The sequence below is a fragment of the Maylandia zebra genome, linkage group LG11 (assembly GCF_041146795.1).
Source record: "Maylandia zebra isolate NMK-2024a linkage group LG11, Mzebra_GT3a, whole genome shotgun sequence".
NCBI lineage: Eukaryota > Metazoa > Chordata > Actinopteri > Cichliformes > Cichlidae > Maylandia > Maylandia zebra.
Genome location: NC_135177.1, coordinates 11,755,575 through 11,776,055, shown reverse-complemented (window position 1 = coordinate 11,776,055; position 20,481 = coordinate 11,755,575). Strand labels below are relative to the sequence as shown.

Sequence of the window (20,481 nt, the reverse complement as noted above, 5' to 3'; positions counted from 1 at the left end):
AATGTAGCATTTACTCCTAATTATCATTAAATGTTTTATTTCTGTTTTACTCCATTAATATCTTTTTTTTTTGTTATTCTCCATGTAATCAGAATCCAGGTTATGCAGGTCGTCAGGAGCTTCCTGAAAACCTGAAGATCAACTTCCGCTCCGTGGCCATGATGGTTCCAGACCGTCAAATCATTATTAGGGTAAAACTGGCCAGTTGTGGGTTTATCGACAACATGGAGCTTGCACGCAAATTCTTCACGCTTTACAAGCTGTGCGAGGAGCAACTGTCCAAGCAGGTATAAAAATTGAAGATCTTCCTTTTAACCTTGCAGTAACAAGTGGAAAGTGGTAGAACTTGCACTGAGTGTGGGAGCATAAACAAGCTGCAGCTAAAAATGCATAAAAAGTCTTACTGACACACAGGCTGCTGAAAATAGAGTGTGATGCTTGTAGGAATGGGGTCAGAAAAGGAGTTAGTTTGGAGGAGGTATCATTGTCACATGACTTAACAACAAGGTTGCACGGGTTTCCATTAATGTAAATGAAACTAAAATGATATTTATGAATGTTCAGGTTCACTATGATTTTGGCCTGCGCAACATTCTGTCAGTTCTGCGAACTCTGGGAGCAGCCAAGCGAGCCAACCCCAGTGATACAGAGTCTACCATTGTCATGAGGGTTCTAAGGGACATGAACCTTTCAAAACTGGTAAGTCTACAATGTACACAATAGGGCATCAAAAAGATAACCATGCTGATATTTCATGTTTTCACTGGGTTTTGCAAATTTGTGTGCACATGCGTTTAGATCGATGAGGATGAGCCACTTTTTCTGAGCTTGATTGAAGACCTCTTCCCGGGCATCCAACTTGACAAAGCGGGCTACCCTGAACTAGAAGCTGCCATTGACAAACAGGTAGGAGAGTTTGGAGAATGGATTTATCTGTTATTGACGAGGAGAGTGAAAATCCACAGTAACACCAAGTTTGCAAGATGGGGGGAACAGGAAGGGGAAACAATGGAAAGAGGCAGAAAGAGAAATGCGAAGGCTGAGTAAGACGGTCCAAAAGCCTAATGGAGAGTGAGGCCGCCGTATTTGTCATGTCAGACCTCAGGACAGGACATCGAGAAGGATACAAATAGTGGCATTTATTATTTGTAAAGGACCTAACCCGAGGACTTGTGAAAAACAGTGCAGGAAGGGAGAGATGCAATTAAAAGTTGGAACTTTTAGATTTTATGCTGTTTTGTTGCTGATCAGTTAAGCAAGTGCATTTGATAGTATTAGTTTAGTTTTTCATATATTGCTTCTGCATTTTGGCTTCATTTTTTTAATTTAAAAAAAAAAGATGTTTTGATGTGTGAAACCTTAAAATTGACTGAAGGTGTGCTTTCTTTTTACCACGACTGTATACTAAGTTATTACACTTGTAAATACAGTAAAAGCATTATTGTTACAAAAATAGCTGGAATTGTAACTACTTTGTTTCTTCAGGTGGAGGATGCAGGCCTAATCAACCATCCTCCTTGGAAGCTAAAGGTCATCCAGCTGTACGAGACTCAAAGAGTCCGACATGGCATGATGGCCCTGGGGCCCAGTGGGGCTGGAAAGACAACTTGTATACACACGCTTATGAAAGCTATGACAGGTAGGATTTAGTGTATTTTGTCGCATGTGAGCTTAAAGAAAAAGACACCAACTTGTGGTAAGCTTGTTTTGAATCTATTGTACTGTAGACACGAATATGTGAACAGAATAACCGAAGAAATATACTCATACTGGGACGAGATATCTATTTAATTTATGGGGTATCTTATTAAATCTACATATTTTTAGGGTAATATTGTTACTTTTGTGACCTTGTCATGTGTTTAATATAATTATTGCTCCATTAAAGTATTATATTATCCATTATATTAACTTTAGGAAAACAGAACATGTTTCTGCTAATATCTAATTTTCTTCCAGAATGTGGTCATTCTCACAGAGAGATGCGCATGAACCCCAAAGCCATTACTGCACCTCAGATGTTTGGCAGACTAGATGTGGCCACAAATGACTGGACTGATGGCATCTTCTCTACACTGTGGAGGAAAACACTGAGAGCAAAGAAAGGTCCAAAAAGTTTCTTATTGTGCACATATGTCACACTTGGGTATTAATAAAGCAAAAAATCATTGGTAAACATTGTTTTCCATGAGAACTTTGACAAACCAGTTCAAGTAGGTTATTGCAATTAAGTATTAATACGTTGGGACAACGTTGGAAGGTTCAAAGGAAACAAAGCTCTGTTTAATCTTCCTATTTAGTTCTAAGCTTACACGGATAATTAAAAATGTCTGCGGGCAATTGCGTATGCATTCCATGTTTGCTTTTATGCGTCTAAGTACACATCTCATCTATTAATTACTTGTTCTGATGGTGTTTTGCATCTCTATGAGTGGGGTGTTCTCTGCGTATTTGCATTATTTTCCTGCTGCTACTTCCTGTTCATTTGCAGAGCTTGCTACTTTGGACAGAGTGAATTCCAGTGTAGAAAAGTAGATGTGGCAATGTGACAGGGCAGCAGCTCCTGGGTCAAGTAGATATTCCTCAAAGAAAAGAAGTACTTTGTGAAAACAGCTGTGTGCTGTCCACGCTCATTGTGTTTTAACTGATGCAGAAACAGCCTTGTGTGTATCATCTGGTAACTTCTGTGTAAAACACGTGCTCATGTAGTAGTCATATTCAAAGGAACTGATTTCTCAGCATTTAGAGTGTAAACCACATTCAAACAGCAGCTTTATCGCGCGATATTGCCTGAACGTCAGACAACGTCAGCCTTTTGCTTGTTTCAGACGCAATTTGTCTTTTGTGTTTCTGTTTTTGGATGTTTTCCAACTGGGAGGAGAGCGAGGAGAAACGGATTTCTTTGTTCATATTTAAAATTCCACAAAATAAATGACTCAGTTGTTGTTTTTCTTGCAAACTGATAGCTCATGATTGCTGGTTAGCCAAGAAAACATTTTGAACTCTTTTGTCTGCACTAAATTCATATTCAGAAATGTAGCTCATTTTTGCTTGAGGGTGACAGCACAAGGTCTTCATACCACCTCATTTTCGTAATCATGTAAACAAACACTTTGTTTCCCTCACAGGAGAGCACATCTGGATAGTGCTGGATGGGCCAGTTGACGCCATCTGGATTGAAAACCTAAATTCAGTTTTGGATGACAACAGAACTCTTACACTCGCAAATGGAGACCGAATACCAATGGCTCCCAACTGCAAGGTGGTATTTGAGCCGCATAACATCGACAATGCCTCTCCAGCCACCGTCTCACGCAATGGCATGGTGTTCATGAGCTCCTCTGTGCTCACCTGGATCCCCATACTAGAGGTGAAAAACCGGTTGTAATTATTTTTGTTTCATTTCGTAAAAGTTTGAAATCAAGGTATATTAAGGCAATATTTACTTGTGAATCATATAATTTAAAACCTGTGCACTGCATGTAGTTTTGACTAAATAGAGTCATGCTGTTGCTGCTTCTAGGGCTGGTTGAAGAAACGGTCCCCACATGAGGCAGAGATACTGAGAAAGCTCTTCTCTTCGTCTTTCTCCGAGCTCTACCGCTTCTGCGTGCAGTCACTAGAGTTCAAAATGGACATGCTAGAGGCCTTTGTAATCATGCAATGCATAAACATGCTACAGGGACTCATACCACCTAAGGTGAGGTATTCCCATCCACTGGACATGCACACGAACAGCAGCTAATGAATATTTCATTGATAAGTGACTCTTGAAGTAGAAGTGGAAATTTATAGTGAGACCAACTTGTATTTATGTTTTCAAAACCTTTTTAAGCACATTTATACCCATTATACAGACTGGGACTCATAGTTTTGTCCATATATTTTGTATGTTCAGTTTCATAGACTTGGCCTAACTTATGAAGTGCTCATCTCCTTTTTGGGTTCTTTTAATGATCCCTGAATTTCCTCATCTTAAAATGGATATCAATTTACAGGAGCAGTGTGGCGATTTATCCAGAGAGTTCTTGGAGCGGCTTTATGTCTTTGCACTAATGTGGAGCGCTGGGGCCGTACTTGAACTGGATGATCGGAGGAAGATGGAAATCTGGCTTAGAGGAAACAAGAGTATTCATCTAAACTTGCCAGACATTCCTCCTGACAGTGAGGACACCATGTTTGACTACTATGTCACAGCAGGTGGTAAGCATGGCTTCATTAACTTTCAGTCAGATGGCGTTGTTTAGTTACTGGGTAGGCAGAGACATTATGTCTCATGTTGTACTTATGGAAAGTACATATGTGTATATAAAATTATTTTTAGTGATAAACTAAATTAATATCCTTGGATTAATATTATTTTGAATTTTTTTTTTTCATATTTTGTGTTGATCTCTACAACAAGCTTTATCTTATTAAAATTAAATTAAATATTTTTCCAGGTCATTGGGTCCATTGGAACACCAGAGTGGAGGAATACATTTATCCATCTGAATTCACACCAGAGTACAGCTCAATTTTGGTCCCCAATGTGGACAACGTTAGAACAGACTTCCTAACCCAGACTATTGCAAAGCAAGGCAAGGTATGGTTACCAGTTAGAGTAATTTCCATCATCAGCAAACACTAGTGACCCGCTTCCAGTGACAGCCTACACGCGCATGCTTTAACGCGTAGTGTTAAACTGCCTTCTCCATGTTTGATAGACAATGTGATGATGTTCCACATACTTTTCTTTTCCCATCATTCTGGCACAAGCAATCTTAGTTTTAGTTTTTGGATAATTGTGCAAGGCTCTTTTTAGCTGTTTTCTGTTTTCAAAGTCTAATCTGACCTTCCTGTTCTTGAGTGTTTTGTGTCTTTTCTAAATCCTCTATAGTATTTATTTATTGTCATTGTCAAGAACAATGAAATTGCGTTTGGGGCTTCCATACAACCCAAAAAAAAGAAGAAAATAATAAATACCCCTTAAAACCCAAGTGTACATATTTAACCCAGTGTGACTCCAATGCAATAAGACAATCCTTAGCAATAATGTTCGTAGAAATTCAGACAAAGACCTGAGAAACATGACAAAATACAACAATGCAACCCATTCAATATTATTGTACTGTGAGATATGATATCAGATATGATAGTTATCTGTTTAAGAAAGAGGGGGGGGGGGGGCAGGAGGGGGAAGAGAATAAAGATATGATGCACCAATGCAGACCAGTTCATTGCTATTAAGAAGTTGGATATGGTTATTGTCCGTGAGAGGGGGGCAGAGAGTTCAGGAGCCTCACAGCCTGTGGATACAGGCTGTTGGCCAGTCTGGATGTTCTGGCCTGTATAGACCTGTACCTTCTCCCTGAGGGCAGCAGATGGAAAAGGTGGCGCGCAGGGTGATGTTGGTCCCGCAGGATACTGTGCACCCTCCTCAGACAGCGAGTGGGGAAGATATTACTGATCTCTGGCAGACTTGTTCCAATAATTCTGCCAGCTTCTTTCACCACCCGCTGGAGTGCTTGCTGATCGGCCTTGGTGCAGCTGGGGAACCACACTAGAAATCCATACGTCAGAACGCTGCTGATGGCACAGTTGTAGAAGTTCAACATCAGAGATCTGGGAATGTGTGCGCTCCGCAGTCTCCTCAGGTAGTAGAGGCGCTGTTGGGCCTTCCGTACAACTGAGGTGATATGGTTGCCCCAGGACAGGTCCTCGGTCACAGTTACCCCCAAGAATTTAAAACTGCTCACCCTCTCCACCGCCTCACTGCCAATGAAGAGAGGCAGATGGTTGTTATGACCCCTCTTCCGGAAATCTACAATGATCTCCTTGGTCTTTTTGGTGTTTAAGACCAAGTTATTGTCGTGGCACCATGACTCTAGTTGTTGCACCTCTGTCCTATAGTTTGTCTCATCATTGTTGGATATAAGTCCGAGCACTGTAGTGTCATCTGCAAACTTAACAATGAGATTGGACGCGCAGGAGGAAATACAGTCATGGGTGAAGAGAGTGTATAGCAGAGGGCTCAGAACACACCCCTGAGGGGCACCGGTGTTGACCACAAGGGTGGAAGAGGTGTTCTTACCCACTCTGACACTCTGTCTACGGTTAGTGAGGAAGTCCACAATCCAGTTGCACAGAGAGGAGTTAAGTCCCAGTTGGTGGAGTTTGGGACGGAGTTTGTATGGCCGGATGGTATTAAAAGCCGAGCTGTAGTCTACAAAGAGGAGCCGTGCATAGGTGTTCCTGTGTTCCAAGTGCTTCAGTAATGTGTGCAGCACTGTGGCGATCGCATCCTCGGTTGACCGGTTCTCCCTGTATGCAAACTGGTGCGAGTCCAGGGATGGTGGAAAAGCAGCTCTGATGTGTTATATTTACATTTATGAAGGTCTCATCTGTTTTTAGACTTTGACAATGAGTCATGTACTTTCTCCAGAGAGACAACCTGAAGTAAACTTTGGATAAACATTTAAATGTAACTACAAAACCAGCATCATGTGTTTATGCTCAGCAGACGCAGAGGATATGCTCTTACTTTCCCTTTGATCTTTCCTCATAGAATATGCCGTAGACGTGCCTCTCTTGCATTGGAGGACACAGTTAACTGTTCGCGGTCTTGTTCTACTGTCGTCCTTCTCATGTTATCCTATAACGTGGAAGTTAGTTGGGATAATTTGGACTGATGGCAAATCTAAATATGTTTGTTATAGGCTGTTTTGCTAATTGGAGAGCAAGGAACAGCCAAGACTGTTATCATCAAGAGCTACATGTCAAAGTATGACCCTGAGACCCACATAGGCAAGAGTCTCAACTTCTCTTCTGCTACTACACCACTAATGTTCCAGGTAAAGCAGCAGGTCACCTGCCTACGTTTCTCTTAATTTAGAAGAAACAGAAGTGTGTCACTCTGTGAATTTTTAACTTAAAAGGAGCGTTCAGTTAAAGAGGGGAGAACACCACAGGCAGGTAAACAAGAATAAAGAGCAAACTTTAAAAATGAAAGCTGATGCAACAGAACGTAACACCAAGAGATCAAACACAGGAATTAGCTGAAGGCTTATACAAATAGTAGTAAAACCAAAAACAAAAGATATGAAGGATGGATGCAAAGTACAGTGAAACCAAAATAGACACAAACTAGGAAAGAGGGCGGAATACAGCTGAGTAACAAGGCATATTATAGGCTCCTTACTGCGCACACTCAGGGACCGATCGAGTGATGAGATACAGCTGAAGTAGTAAGAGTAGACAGCAGTCACACAGCCAAAGACAGGAAGAAAGTAATCGTTTCAATGCAAGGCAGGGGGCAGTTGTATAAGGCATTGCCAACCTGGCAATGCCTTATGCACAGAGCAGGTCTATAATGAAAACCAACACCATGACTGTGTTCATTTGCCATTAAAGAATATGAACATGTGTGATATTGATGATCTGTGATGAATTACATTTCAGTTGAAATTAAAAGATCTCTTTCTTTATCTCGCTGTACTTTTTCTTGCCTCATCCCTCCCTTTTTTCCTTTTTTTTAGAGGTCAGTTGAGAGCTATGTTGATAAGAGGATGGGGACCACTTATGGACCGCCTGCTGGGAAGAAAATGTCAATTTTTATAGATGACATCAACATGCCTGTCATCAATGAGTGGGGAGACCAGGTCATTATAACATTTCTACTGGTGTTTTTTCATTCATAATACTGGTTAATGATAAATAAATGAAAAACAAAACTTTTCTTGATTTAAGCTTCTTGCTTTCAATCACAGGTGACTAATGAGATTGTCAGGCAGCTGATGGAACAGAATGGTTTCTTCAATCTGGAAAAACCTGGAGAGTTCACAAATATTGTGGATGTTCAGTTCCTGGCAGCAATGATTCATCCTGGAGGGGGCCGTAATGACATACCACAGAGACTGAAAAGGCAGTTCTCAATCTTTAACTGCACGCTGCCCTCCAATGCTTCGATAGACAAGATATTTGGTGGGTAAAACACTGCAAGAAGTCATTTTTCTGCAGTCATTTATATTTTGGGGATTACTTCGCATTACATGTTCATACATGACAAGGTCTAAGGCATAATGTATAATGTATGTCCTGAGAGACATACATTATTTTATTTGTTCTTATTTTACCATTTCCAGACAGTTGTGTAGGTGTTGTGTGCTTGTAATATAGTTGCCAATCATATATATATCACAGCAAGTTAGAGGGATGAACTAAGTACTAATAAATGCCACCATACAGTGATTTCACGAAACACACTGTATCCTTTACTTTGGAAAAAAATATATAACTTTTCTAAACATCGACTTTATGACACAGGCGTGATCGGTGAGGGCCACTTTTACACAGGACGTGGTTTTAGCGAGGAGGTCCAGAGCACTGTACCTCGTTTGGTTTCCCTCACGCGTCGTCTCTGGCAGCTGACTAAGGTCAAGATGCTTCCGACTCCTGCAAAGTTCCACTACATCTTTAACCTGAGGGATCTCTCCAGGATCTGGCAAGGCATGCTCAGCACCAATGCTGAAGTTGTCACCTCTGTCCAGGTGAGATGTATTTTGCATGCTTAATTACCTCATTTCTAACATGACAAGTAGTTAAGAAAAACTTGAGAACATGTTGAGATTTCCACTGGAGAAACATTTTTTTTGGTCACACATGCAGGATTTTTCCAAGGACAAATATGCATGACTGAGTAAGTGACAAACAGGGGAAGTGGCAGCAGTATGAAACTGAGTGGCAAGAGCTGTCACAGGAGGCTTGCTGAGGTCAAAAATAACTAGGTTAAAAATATCGGCTGACAGTCTGACTTCACATTAAAAATCCTAAGTCAAATAATACACTAGTAATACAGTTTTGCAGTAACTAAGCTACCCCAGTGCTTTTACCTATTACCAGTCATTACTTTGTTATTACTTATTATTATTACTTTATTCCATGTAGCTAATTACCTTCTGTCTAACAGAAAAGTAACGTAACATATATTTTCCAGACGTTGATGGCACTTTGGAAACATGAGTGCAAGCGTGTGATAGCGGATCGATTCACGATGCCTGATGATGTGGAGTGGTTTGACCAGGCTCTGGCAAAGCTGGTGGAAGAACATCTTGGTGAAGAGCACAAGAATATGGTGGACTATGTAGCAGAAAGATATTTTGTTGACTTCTTGCGAGATGCCCCTGAGGCCACAGGTACTACTGAGTCTGACTATATTGAAATATATATATATTTAAGAGATTTTCTCAGTTTTGTGACCTGCTTTCATTTTTTTCCTCACAGGGGAAGAACCAGAAGACTCAGACTTTGATTTGCCCAAAGTGTACGAGCCTATTGAATCATTTGAGGCTTTAAAGGACCGTCTGAACATGTTCCTAAGCCATTACAATGAAAGTATTAGGGGTACTGGCATGGATATGGTCTTCTTTCAGGATGCTATGATACATTTGGTCAAGGTACTCTAAAGAGTTTTTTGTCGTGTTTGTGCCAACCAAAATAATCTACACTTCCTAACGTTTTCATCAGTCAGGGTTTTTACATTTCAAAGTCCTCCATTAATGTTTTCAGACCACCTTAAAGCCCAAGGAATATCCTAACAGTTTTACTTCAAGGAGTATAAATTGTGGAGCGTTCACAAACAGTTGCTCACTCCCAGACATTTGCACTCAGACACAGATTCCTACTTTATCTTTTTAATGTATTCCTACTTTGCTTGCTATTTTCTTTTGTTGCCTACAACTTACTGCAAATCTAAACATGCTTATTTGACTCTAGCTCTGTGTGTATTTGTAGGTGTCGAGGATAATCCGAACACCGGGAGGTAATGCCCTGCTGGTGGGGGTTGGGGGTTCTGGCAAACAGAGCCTGACCAGATTGGCCTCGTTCATAGCTGGATACAAGATCTTCCAGATCACGCTCACACGGTAGTGTGCTGGCAAAAATTAATATTAATATTATTAATGATGTAGGTAGGGTGGTGTAAGTTGTAAACCTCCTAAGGATTGGATTGTGGAGTGGTAGTAACACCTTTCATTGTCAGATTTCCTTTTCTGAGTAATTCCTTCACAAAACATGTCAAACTAAAGTTGTTTTATAATCGTTAGATTTAGTTATAATCTAATCATTAATCATATAATCATCTATAATCAAACCATTAAACTCAGAACCTTTGTCACTGATGAGAAACATTCTGCATTATCAGCTCTCAGGCCCAGCAGCTAGTATATTCTCATTAGAGGTACAGATATCATACTAATTATATGATATCTCAGAAGCTCTGGCTTCACTAACATACTAACTCACCATCACTAACTCGTGCTTCCAAACCTGTCAAGTAGTTTCCTCCTTCAGTCCCTACATTCATTTATTGTCACACTTTCCACCGGTTTGTTCGCCAAACAGATTTTAATGTTTCCTATTAATATTAATGAACCACATGTTTGTCCTCTTAGCTTCACAGCTATCCCTGGTGAAAACGGATACCTCTATTGTGTGTCCCCTTCCTTCTTTTTCATCTGCTCTCTCTGATACACACATAAAACTGATTTTCAGATGCACATCCAGTACAGATAGTTCTCTTATTTCATGCAAACTCAATTTACTCTCTTTCTCTCCCTCTGTCTGTACAGTAACTTAGACTTTCTTGTTGCTTTAATGTACACAATTTCTTTTAAACTTTGTTATCCTAACACTATTATTCCTACTAGAGATTTTTTAAAAGCATTTATTTTGGTATATATGCTGCAGTGGATTCTTAGAAGCACACTAGACTGCATATAAAGAAGCATTTCTATCATCACAGCAGCCCTGAGTGGCTAGTAGTCATGCTGTCTGTGTCCGGGCTCTTTATCCTTATGGCTGACACAATGTTACTTTTCACTTAAGCAGCTTTTCTCCCTTGAGTGGAGAGGTTACTCTTTACCTGTATCTTGCTTAACTAGCTTCATTGTTCTCAAACTGCCATTATTTTGTCCTCAAATATTATTTCTTCTTTTACAAACTGGTCAACTCATCACTTTTGCTGGGTTGAGTTGGGAACAGGTGTGTTTATTTTTAATAACCAGCAATGCGTATCTAGTCTGGCAGTCACAGCGTAACTCCCAGCCACTTAGGGCTGTTGTTATAATTTCTTATTAACTACAGGATGGAGTATCTCATCTCACTGATAATCATTAAAGAACCAGATGAAAGTAATCTGTGGTTTCTCTCTCATGTTGTTTATGCAGTTAATATCTCCAATTTGCAGCTTCTTCCATTTTCCCTCTAACTTATTTTTCATCTGCCTCTTTATAATTCAATAAATTTGACATTCACACACTAAAGCAGGTGAACTTTCAAGCTAAGATGTGCTTCACTTTCATCGTCCAAGCCTCAAACTGGGGCGCCGACACTTTTTTTTTAAACCGCTCTCACCAATAAATGTAGTTTCAGCTTCAATCTCATGAGAAATTTCATGCAAATTGGCACATAAATAGATGAATTAAAGTTTTTGTGCGATCTAGTTTTCTGCTGCTGCACTTTTTGATTGCATTTAACTATGTATGGATGATTTTTAGAAGCTGTAAAATTAGTTATTAGTGAAGAAAGGGTGTGCATATTTATTTTATGCTTTTCTTTTCCAGCTCATACAATACATCCAACCTGATGGATGACCTGAAGAGTTTGTACAGAACAGCTGGCCAGCATGGAAAAGGCATCAGCTTCATCTTTACTGACAACGAAATAAAAGACGAGTCCTTCTTGGAGTACATGAATAATGTGCTGTCATCTGGAGAGGTCAGCAGCACACACAAGGAGAAAAGATTCCAAATAATCCGTATTCATAGTAATGTAATCCTCTACTTAATGTGGGTCACAGTTAAGGCTGTGAGACCAGAACAACAAGAGAATATGCAGTGTGCAGTGTTTGAAAGTTGTATAGTTTTAAATTAAATAATCAATGAGAGGTTAAGGTATCTTTAAAAAGGCATCTGGTTGTTTCTACTTCTTTTATATCATTAATAGACAGTAGTGATCCAGTGCTGTGCATGTGCATGGACTGCATTGGCTCTGTTGTTGTTTTTCAGGTGATATTACAGTATATCCTATGGTTTGTAATCAGGAGTTATAGCTTGGGGAAACAGTTACTTAGATATAAGTTGCATTCTAACTTGTTTTGAGCCACTAGTAGAGTGTTATTTGATATGCTGCCATGTGATGTTGCTACCATGATATCCATTTCTCTTTGTGGATTTAGCTAAGTGAAGTCAACAAGATATAAGCACATGTTTCACAAGCTATATGGCCGATTTCTAACCCCAAGATATTTTAAAGGTAGTATAAAAGATGGAATTTGGGGAGATGAATCTAATCTTCATCATCTTCTTAAATAGAAATTCATGTATGCTACACTTGACGCAGCCTAATATTGACCATGAACACTACAGCTTGCTCCGTACCAGTCCAACTTAGTGTGTCACTATTAACTTCAACACAGTGTTTGAAAGTAACTGGCATAGCCTGCACTAAACTGTACCAAACTGCCTAGTGCAGTATTTCTATGGAACTTTTGAATAATATAAAGGAGAATACTTCAGTTTGTTTTGCAAGATGTTTCACCAAAAACACAAGTCAGCAACTCATCATGTCTGATTTAAAAACTCTAAAATGAATTTTGGGGCAAAATGCGCAGACATAGTTTGTGTGTTTTCTGATATTTGTTGAATTATGTGAAAAGTTACTCGAAATTACCCACCTTTATTTAAAAAAAAAAAAAAGACAAAACAAAACGAGTTACTCTATTTATTCAAACTCCTGTTCTGTAGCACAACAGGCTAAAGTACAGCCTCTAGCTAGCGCTAGTAACTTTAATAATATCAGCACCATAAAGCCATCACAGGGTCAAGAATGAAATATGGAATGTGCTGAGAGCTTAAGCAGAAAATGTAATTATTCTTATTATGTACTGAGCCGTATCATGCCGTCACTGGAAGCGACACCAATGCGCATTCTGTTAAATTTTATTGCTCATTAGCTGAAGGTGCTGAAATGGCATTTTAGATTATTCTGGGCCACTTCAGTCTCTGTTCATAAGGCATTCAAAATGTTATCCATACCTTTTATTTCCTGTCTTTATTATACAGGTTTACCATAGTTATATATTCTCTAAAATGTTTTTTTCCAAAGCTACTCTTGCTTTTCTAGATGGGTTTGGACAAAGACTGACTGACTTTTCATTGACTTTTCTGCTAAATGGCTAAAATTCCTCAACACTTAATGCAAGTTTTGTGTTCATCCCCTAAAATTATATCATAAAGTCTGAAATGTAAGCCTGCCATAAAACTTTAACTGTTTATAAAACTGTTTACAGAGCTCAGTTAGTGTTGGTGTTGAAAAATATATGGTTCCAAGTTTAAGTAAGAGGTTGGAGTCTCATTGTCTGATAGTCCATCTGAATGACTCATACTCATATTTTATATTAGATAATGTTACTGTAATTGGTCTGTAAGGCACTACAGTACAGAAAGCTACTTGGTGCTTCCTTAAGCAAGTTTTCAATCCATTGGTGTCTTTGTTCTGCAGCTTTTCTTTGCATGCTTTACAAACTTAATGTTTTATATTGCATGCATTTTATATTTATATTTTTGTAATTTGCCTTTGAATTGCTTTATAGTTACTGGAGAGGTGGACTTAGAGGTGGTGTTTATTAGAAAACTGTACAATTTATGAATTCTTTGGCACAACTATAATTGTCTGATTCACATATTATCTTTTTATGAAAGCACTGGCACCAGCTATTTAACAGTCACACATAGTTTTGGAAAACCTACAAACTGTTGTACTCGCTCAGATAGCTGTGTATATTCACTTCAAGTCAGCTTAATTTAGTTTTGTTTAAAAATCATCAGTTTACAACACAAGTCTACTCAAAGTGCTTCAAATTGTGAGGTCAAACCCTTAAAATATTAAAGAGAATCCCAATAGTCCTCAACAAGCAATTACTTGGTGACATTTGGGAGAAAGGACTCTATTTTAACATGAAAAACCTTTGAGGCCTGTGTGAGAAGATAAGGAAAAGAGCAGGATAAAGAACCATGTTAGAAGACAACATTTTGTTTTAGCACTGCATTCCGCTTTGAGTGCAGTAAACATTTCATGAATGCAATCTTAAGAGAGCACGAGTCGTATCAGTTCAGTGCAATTTTAAAAGTGTATTTTCCTCACCATTATGACCGAGTTGCAGTTATTTTCTCTTTGATATTTGTAATGAAATGAAACTATAATGGACAATCACATACAAGTACACCTCTGTGTACTACAGCATTCTTCATTACATCTGCTGAAAGACTCTTTCTCCACTCCCAGAATTTTGTTTTCATCTTTGTCCTGCCCTTTGATTTTTTTCCCCGCTAGTTCTTATGCACATTTCTTACTGTCTTCTCTCTACTCGATGGTTATATTTTCTCTTCCCTTTCCTTCTCATCTTTTCTCCTCCTCTCCATGTTTGTTTACACAGTTGGGAGGGGTTGTATGAATTTTTGCCACCACAGGATATTTAGACAACTTTCAAAGCCCTTATTTTGAACTCCGTATATTTACATTTTGTTATTCGGGAAGTCACTTAATAAAAGAGGTCAGAAGTCAGATCAATTCATGTGACAAGTATTAAGCTTCCAGTGAGGTTTACCAGCACTCACCAAGCTGAAGGTCTTACACTGTTCGAAGTCAGTGGATATCATTGGATTTGACATTTAACACTATGGGAACACCATGATAAGAGCCATGCAGGCGCTTTTCCCCCGTTAGTTTCCCACTTGTTTTCCCTTCTTTCAATTATTTATTTTCCCATCTTTTTGTCTTCTTTTCTTTACATTTTCAACCGGCACTTCCTCTTTTCTAATCTCGTGTATATAAACGTGTCTGCATGTTCTATTTCGCTGTCTGCCTGATAATAGTATTATTGTTTCCTTTCCTCCTCATCTTTGGCCTTTCCCCCCTGCTCCCATGTCACCTTTTCTTCTGCCTCCATGGCTTGATAACAGTTTAAGCAGCAGCTGCATTACCAGGTGGGGTAAATTTAAGTGGTGACCTGGGTAGAACGATATTGTTGTTGTTTTTTTATTGTTTGTGTGTAGGTGAGAGGTTTGTAGGTTATGTTTGTGTTTGGTTGTAGGAGGGAGTTTGTGTTGCAGTAGTATTAGGATGTTTGTGTGTGAGAGAAAGTGACAGAGATGAGAAACAAAAAGGAAAAGCAAGCTGTTATCGTGATATTGTTTTTTTGTGTGAGAGTAACAGATGGTTAGGGACACTTACCACAACACCACATAGTCCCCCATGACACTGTTTCACTTTCTTAAATCTGAGTTACATGTTCTCTCTAATGGAAACTGGGGATTTGGAGAAATGACTCAGCTTAAAACATTTAAACAGTGAATCTTGTACCTTCATCCACTTGGTTAAACTTGTACCCACCCAGCAAGCTGTTTTAAAACTCACCATTTCAAGATTTTTTGCCAGCAGTCACATACATTTAGTTCATCAGCCAACCAATATACACTTCTACTGAAATTGCTAAGGAAAGAGGTTGAGGTAAAAAGAAGTGACAACTATTGTGAAGTGTGAGGAAGAAGAAGATCCAATTAAAATAATGTTAAAAAATGGTCAATAAAACACAGTATTGTGTAGGGAAATACATGAATGTTTCTAACATTCATGTCTTTGGACTGTGGGAGGAAGCCATTGTATTTGAAGAGAACGTCCAAGGTTTGCACCCACAGCCTTCCTGTGAGGTGACAGTGCTAATCACTGCATTTAAAAGCTGCAACTGCTAGATCTCTGTATGGGAAATCTTTGATCAGATCAGATTGAAAAATTACTCTGTAAAAGATTTGGTTGGCACTATTATCGGAGTAGAAATGTTTGAGCTTTAAAATACACAGCAGTACAGGTACATGGATTGTGGCGGGGTGTGGCTTGGGAATGGCTGCAGGGGAGGATGAGACACATCGGAGCTCCATCAGCTCATCACACCCCCCTGTTAAAAAAAGTATGCCGGGACCTGGCAGTTGTTGGACGCAGCTAAAAAACGCTGCGGCCATGAGTTGTAAGAGACGACAGCCGAAATTAAGAAAAGTGTTAAACGAGCGAACTATGGTTAGGTCTGTCAGTATTGTGATATCAGAGACACAACTGCATGTTTCTGCCTTCAGGTGTCCAACTTGTTTGCCCGTGACGAAATAGATGATATCCTCAATGATCTCATCCCTGTCATGAAGCGAGAGTTTCCCCGGCGACCTCCAACCAACGGAAACCTGTACGATTACTTCATGTCACGAGTTCGACATAATCTCCACGTCATTCTGTGCTTTTCCCCTGTTGGGGAGAAGTTCCGGAACCGAGCGTTGAAGTTTCCGGCGCTGATCTCTGGTTGCACCATGGACTGGTTCAGCCGCTGGCCCAAAGATGCACTGGTTGCAGGTATTTTTAACACACAGTTTTATTTTCACAAATGTGACCTGTCTGGTGCTCGCATTTCTTTTCAAAAACGTATGCGGTACATGTTATACTCTGTTTATTTCAAAGTGGATGCTGTTATATGAATACAAGATATCGACTTTCTTTGCGCTCTCTGAGGTTTTTCTTCAGTTAATAATGTCCTGTCTCGTTTCTTCCTGTCCTTCAGTTTCAGAGCACTTCCTGTCTGTTTATGACATAGACTGCTCAGCCCAGGTTAAATGTGAGGTAGTTCAGTGCATGGGCTCCTTCCAGGATGGTGTAGCGGAGAAATGTGTGGACTACTTCCAGAGGTACAGTACATATTAGGGGTGCAACGATACACAAAATTCACGGTTCGGTTCGATACTTTGGTGTCACGGTTCGATGTTTTTTCGATACAAAAAAAATGTTCATGCCTTTTTAATTTGTCATTTATTAAAATTATAAATATATATTTTAACTCAAAAGTACAGTTTTTAAATTTAACCCTAACCCTTGTGCGTATTTTTTATTTTGACAGCGAATGCGCACCTGCGGACCACTTATGTGCAGCCCTGGTTATTTAGCTCGTCATATTGCAGCCACAGAAATTCTTTTGTCCATGAAACCATAAAGCTGCACTTTCTTTTTGCCTTATAGTCTCATTTGTCATAACTTCTCCGTTTTGTGGTAAGCTTTTCTTTGGCTGTCACTTCTTCACCCTGACCTGTCTTATTTGGCTCAGCAGAACTGAAATGCTTTTACACACGCACTCACATAAGCTCAGCGATTCTCTGCGCAATCAACCTCTCACATGTTTAAGCTGCGGGAGATTTCACTTGTCATGTTTGCATAGTAAGCTAACGATTAATAAGACGATGTCAGAGGAATTGGTGCACAAATTATCATCAGTCACAGATCAGTGCTGTCGCTCTCTATACACAGTTCGCAAGATTGCAAAGTGAAAGCAAAAAAACAAGCGCAAATTCAAACGCGATTTCAATATGTCACATATTGACAGTGGCTCACCGATGCCAATGACATAATTACCCAGCTACATTTCTGAAAGAATGCAAAAGCATTGACATATATTTTTCCTTCCTACAATAGCCCGACGGGCAGGGTAGCCCGTCTGAAAAAAATCGCTAGCCCCAGGACGTCGGGCTAGCGATATTGCGAGCCCTGTATCTGATTGAGGAATCACTCATCTTTGGAAAAGAGAGTTTATTACAGAGAAATGTCTCTTTCCAAAATAAAAGCTATACTATCCGCTTCTTCTGGGCTATATTCTCAGCAGCATAAGGAGAATCATGTGCTAACAGCTGTCTAAATGACTCGGCTAAAGTTAGTAGCATGCTTGTTGTTTTTGTCTTTGCACTAGGATGATGTCGGCGTAAATGTGCAGTCATATTCGTTGTGTTCCCACTAGTGCTTTCAGGTTAATCTCGTTAAAATGACCTTAACGCCACAACACGGCAAATCTCCGTTAACGAGCTACCCCTGATAGCCCCGTGCATGGGGCTAGACGGCCAACACGTTAACGAACTAACTGCGCTAACACACTAGCTCCCACCCATGTAATTGAGCATTGCGTGGCACATCCAACATACTGTTTTACTTTAGTCCATGACGCGCTTACCTTCAGGGTCATACGTCACATGAAAACCAAAATAATTCCAAACGCCAGATCTGAATGAGGGTGGGGGAGGTTCAATTTGCCATGTTGCAAGGAGAGCTTAACTTCTGTCTCGCTAGCTTGCCCTGCGCTCTTCCTTCTGACAATGCTGTCTGTGTGGAGCGCTCAGTGGATCTGCGCTCGACAGTGCAGCCTAGGCGGAGTAGTCGAACGCAGATTCACTGAGCGCTCCACACAGACAGCATTGTCAGAAGGAAAGTTGATAAAATAAATTACAAATGTTGTATTGTTCGATACATATGCGTACCGAACCGAAAGCACTGTATCGAACGGTTCAATATCGATACGAATATCGTTGCACCCCTAATATATATGTATATATATATATGTGTGTTTGAAGATTATATGCATATATGTGAAGATTGTTTTATGTGTGTCTGCAACGCATGATGATTGTCATAATATTTAGCATGTTGCAGTATTAATGTAACCCAATTTGTTTGAATTTAGATACCGACGCTCCACCCATGTCACACCCAAGTCTTATTTATCCTTCATTCAAGGCTACAAAACCATCTATAAAGAAAAGAGGTCTGAAGTTCAGACTTTGGCCAACAGGTAAATTGTTCAAAATGAGTTCAACAATGTTGTGCAAATGATAACATATGCAAGTTGTGTTGCCATTTAAGCAAACAGAAACCCAGATAGTAGACAGACAGTACACAGAAGCAACAAGTTTGCTGTAATCATATTTGACTTGATCAACTGTATTCAAAATTTCTCCTCTTCAGGATGAATACTGGTCTCCAAAAGCTGAAGGAGGCATCGGTGTCAGTGGCAGCTCTCAGCAAAGAACTGGAGGTGAAAGAGAAGGAGCTACAGATTGCCAATGACAAGGCTGATATGGTACGTTTGTAGGCAGGGAGGGGATTTTTATTTGTATGTGTGTGGGTTTAAGGTTCAACAAGCATACAGAATGCTTCAGCTGGCTTTTTAGTTGCATTTTTATTAAAACAGCAACACGGTCTATGAACTAATCAACAGAATTGAATGGATACATGCTAGTTTGTATTAGACACTAATATAAAGTTTCATGCATTAATAAGAAAGTGAACACAGAATGAAGAGATGAAGTGTTTATTGTGTCCGTTGCTGGGAATCAGGCTTTCCAGTGATTGTTTGGGGAATATTGTATTGTTGCGTAAAATTACCCTCTTGCAGTGAGAGAAATAAGACAAATAGATGTTTAATGGGACGAATGTGTATTTTTTACAGTCATGCTTCAGCATAAGTGAAGCAGTTTAAGCCGTCTCTTTTTTTCCCTCCATTCGTGAACACTCACTCTTGTTATCCAGAGACCTCTATATCAGGTAGAGCCTCTTCAGTGTTACAAATGCTCAGATCTGCCATCTCCCATTGGATTGAGCATTCTGTTTTCTACTTAACCACACTTACGATCTTTTCTCAGCTGAGAAAGTCTCCCAGCTTCAAATCATTTCTCTGTCACTTATAATGTGTGTTTGTTTTCTTGTGCAGGTGTTGAAGGAGGTGACAGTAAAAGCCCAGGCAGCAGAGCGAGTGAAGGTAGAGGTACAAAAGGTGAAGGACAAGGCGCAGGCCATTGTGGACAGCATTTCAGCTGACAAGGCCATCGCTGAGGAGAAACTCGAAGCTGCCCAGCCAGCTCTCGAGGAGGCAGAGGCTGCGCTGCAGGTATGGGATGTTGAAACAGCAATGTTGAATACATGCCTCCAAGGCTTCCCTCCAGACTTAAATTTCTCAGGTAGACATATCTACGTTCAGATGTCTTTTTTGTTTGTTTGTTTGTTTGTTTGTTTGTTTTCTTTTAAATCACTCAGAGCCTATAGCCATGCTAGAGATTCACAACATGCTATACGAACCATTTCAGTTTAAATGTTAAACCTGAGTATTTTTTTTTGAGTACCACATTGGCGGTGAGTGTGAGTGTGTGTGTGTGCGTGTGTGTGTTGGACCGGGGGGTGTATTATAGGATAATTAGTTTTGCAGGTAGTTGATCATAAATCACTTAACGAGACAAATTAAAATGATCTGAAGATTACAAAATGTGCTGGAAAAATGATTGCAATTAATCATTCAACAGCAACGTGACATCGTTGTCTGAACTGGCTTTCATGAGCCAAATGTCACCCTAATGTTAGTGCCAGTGAAAAAAGGCGGGAGATCACCAGAGTCATCAAAGTTCATCTTGTAGACACCACGAGTCTTGTAGCTATTAGATTATTTCACTCATAAGCAGAGTTTTTCCTGTGTCACAGCTTTAGGGGGGTGAATGTAAGCATGTTTGATCCAGTAAAGCAAAGCATATTTGCCTTTGCCTTCATGATCTAACCCTACAATATAACTTGAATATTTAAAAAAGTGAGGGCAGTCTT

At 39.7% G+C, this 20,481-nt stretch overlaps 1 protein-coding gene across 1 annotated transcript in view; it reads left to right on the top strand.

Annotated features, from left to right (window-relative positions):
* dnah5 (dynein, axonemal, heavy chain 5) overlaps positions 1-20,481 on the top strand; it is a 104,185-nt gene that overhangs the window by 35,153 nt on the left and 48,551 nt on the right. The window contains exons 43-64 of the mRNA XM_076889783.1: positions 93-287; positions 565-699; positions 799-906; positions 1,486-1,639; positions 1,960-2,106; positions 3,129-3,370; positions 3,524-3,700; positions 3,999-4,203; positions 4,443-4,585; positions 6,699-6,833; positions 7,518-7,640; positions 7,749-7,962; positions 8,305-8,528; positions 8,975-9,173; positions 9,262-9,434; positions 9,772-9,902; positions 11,601-11,754; positions 16,167-16,434; positions 16,640-16,763; positions 18,578-18,685; positions 18,859-18,973; positions 19,604-19,780. Of these exons, the coding sequence (XP_076745898.1) occupies positions 93-287; positions 565-699; positions 799-906; positions 1,486-1,639; positions 1,960-2,106; positions 3,129-3,370; positions 3,524-3,700; positions 3,999-4,203; positions 4,443-4,585; positions 6,699-6,833; positions 7,518-7,640; positions 7,749-7,962; positions 8,305-8,528; positions 8,975-9,173; positions 9,262-9,434; positions 9,772-9,902; positions 11,601-11,754; positions 16,167-16,434; positions 16,640-16,763; positions 18,578-18,685; positions 18,859-18,973; positions 19,604-19,780 (3,651 nt within the window). The remainder of the gene's footprint in view (positions 1-92; positions 288-564; positions 700-798; positions 907-1,485; positions 1,640-1,959; positions 2,107-3,128; positions 3,371-3,523; positions 3,701-3,998; positions 4,204-4,442; positions 4,586-6,698; positions 6,834-7,517; positions 7,641-7,748; positions 7,963-8,304; positions 8,529-8,974; positions 9,174-9,261; positions 9,435-9,771; positions 9,903-11,600; positions 11,755-16,166; positions 16,435-16,639; positions 16,764-18,577; positions 18,686-18,858; positions 18,974-19,603; positions 19,781-20,481) is intronic.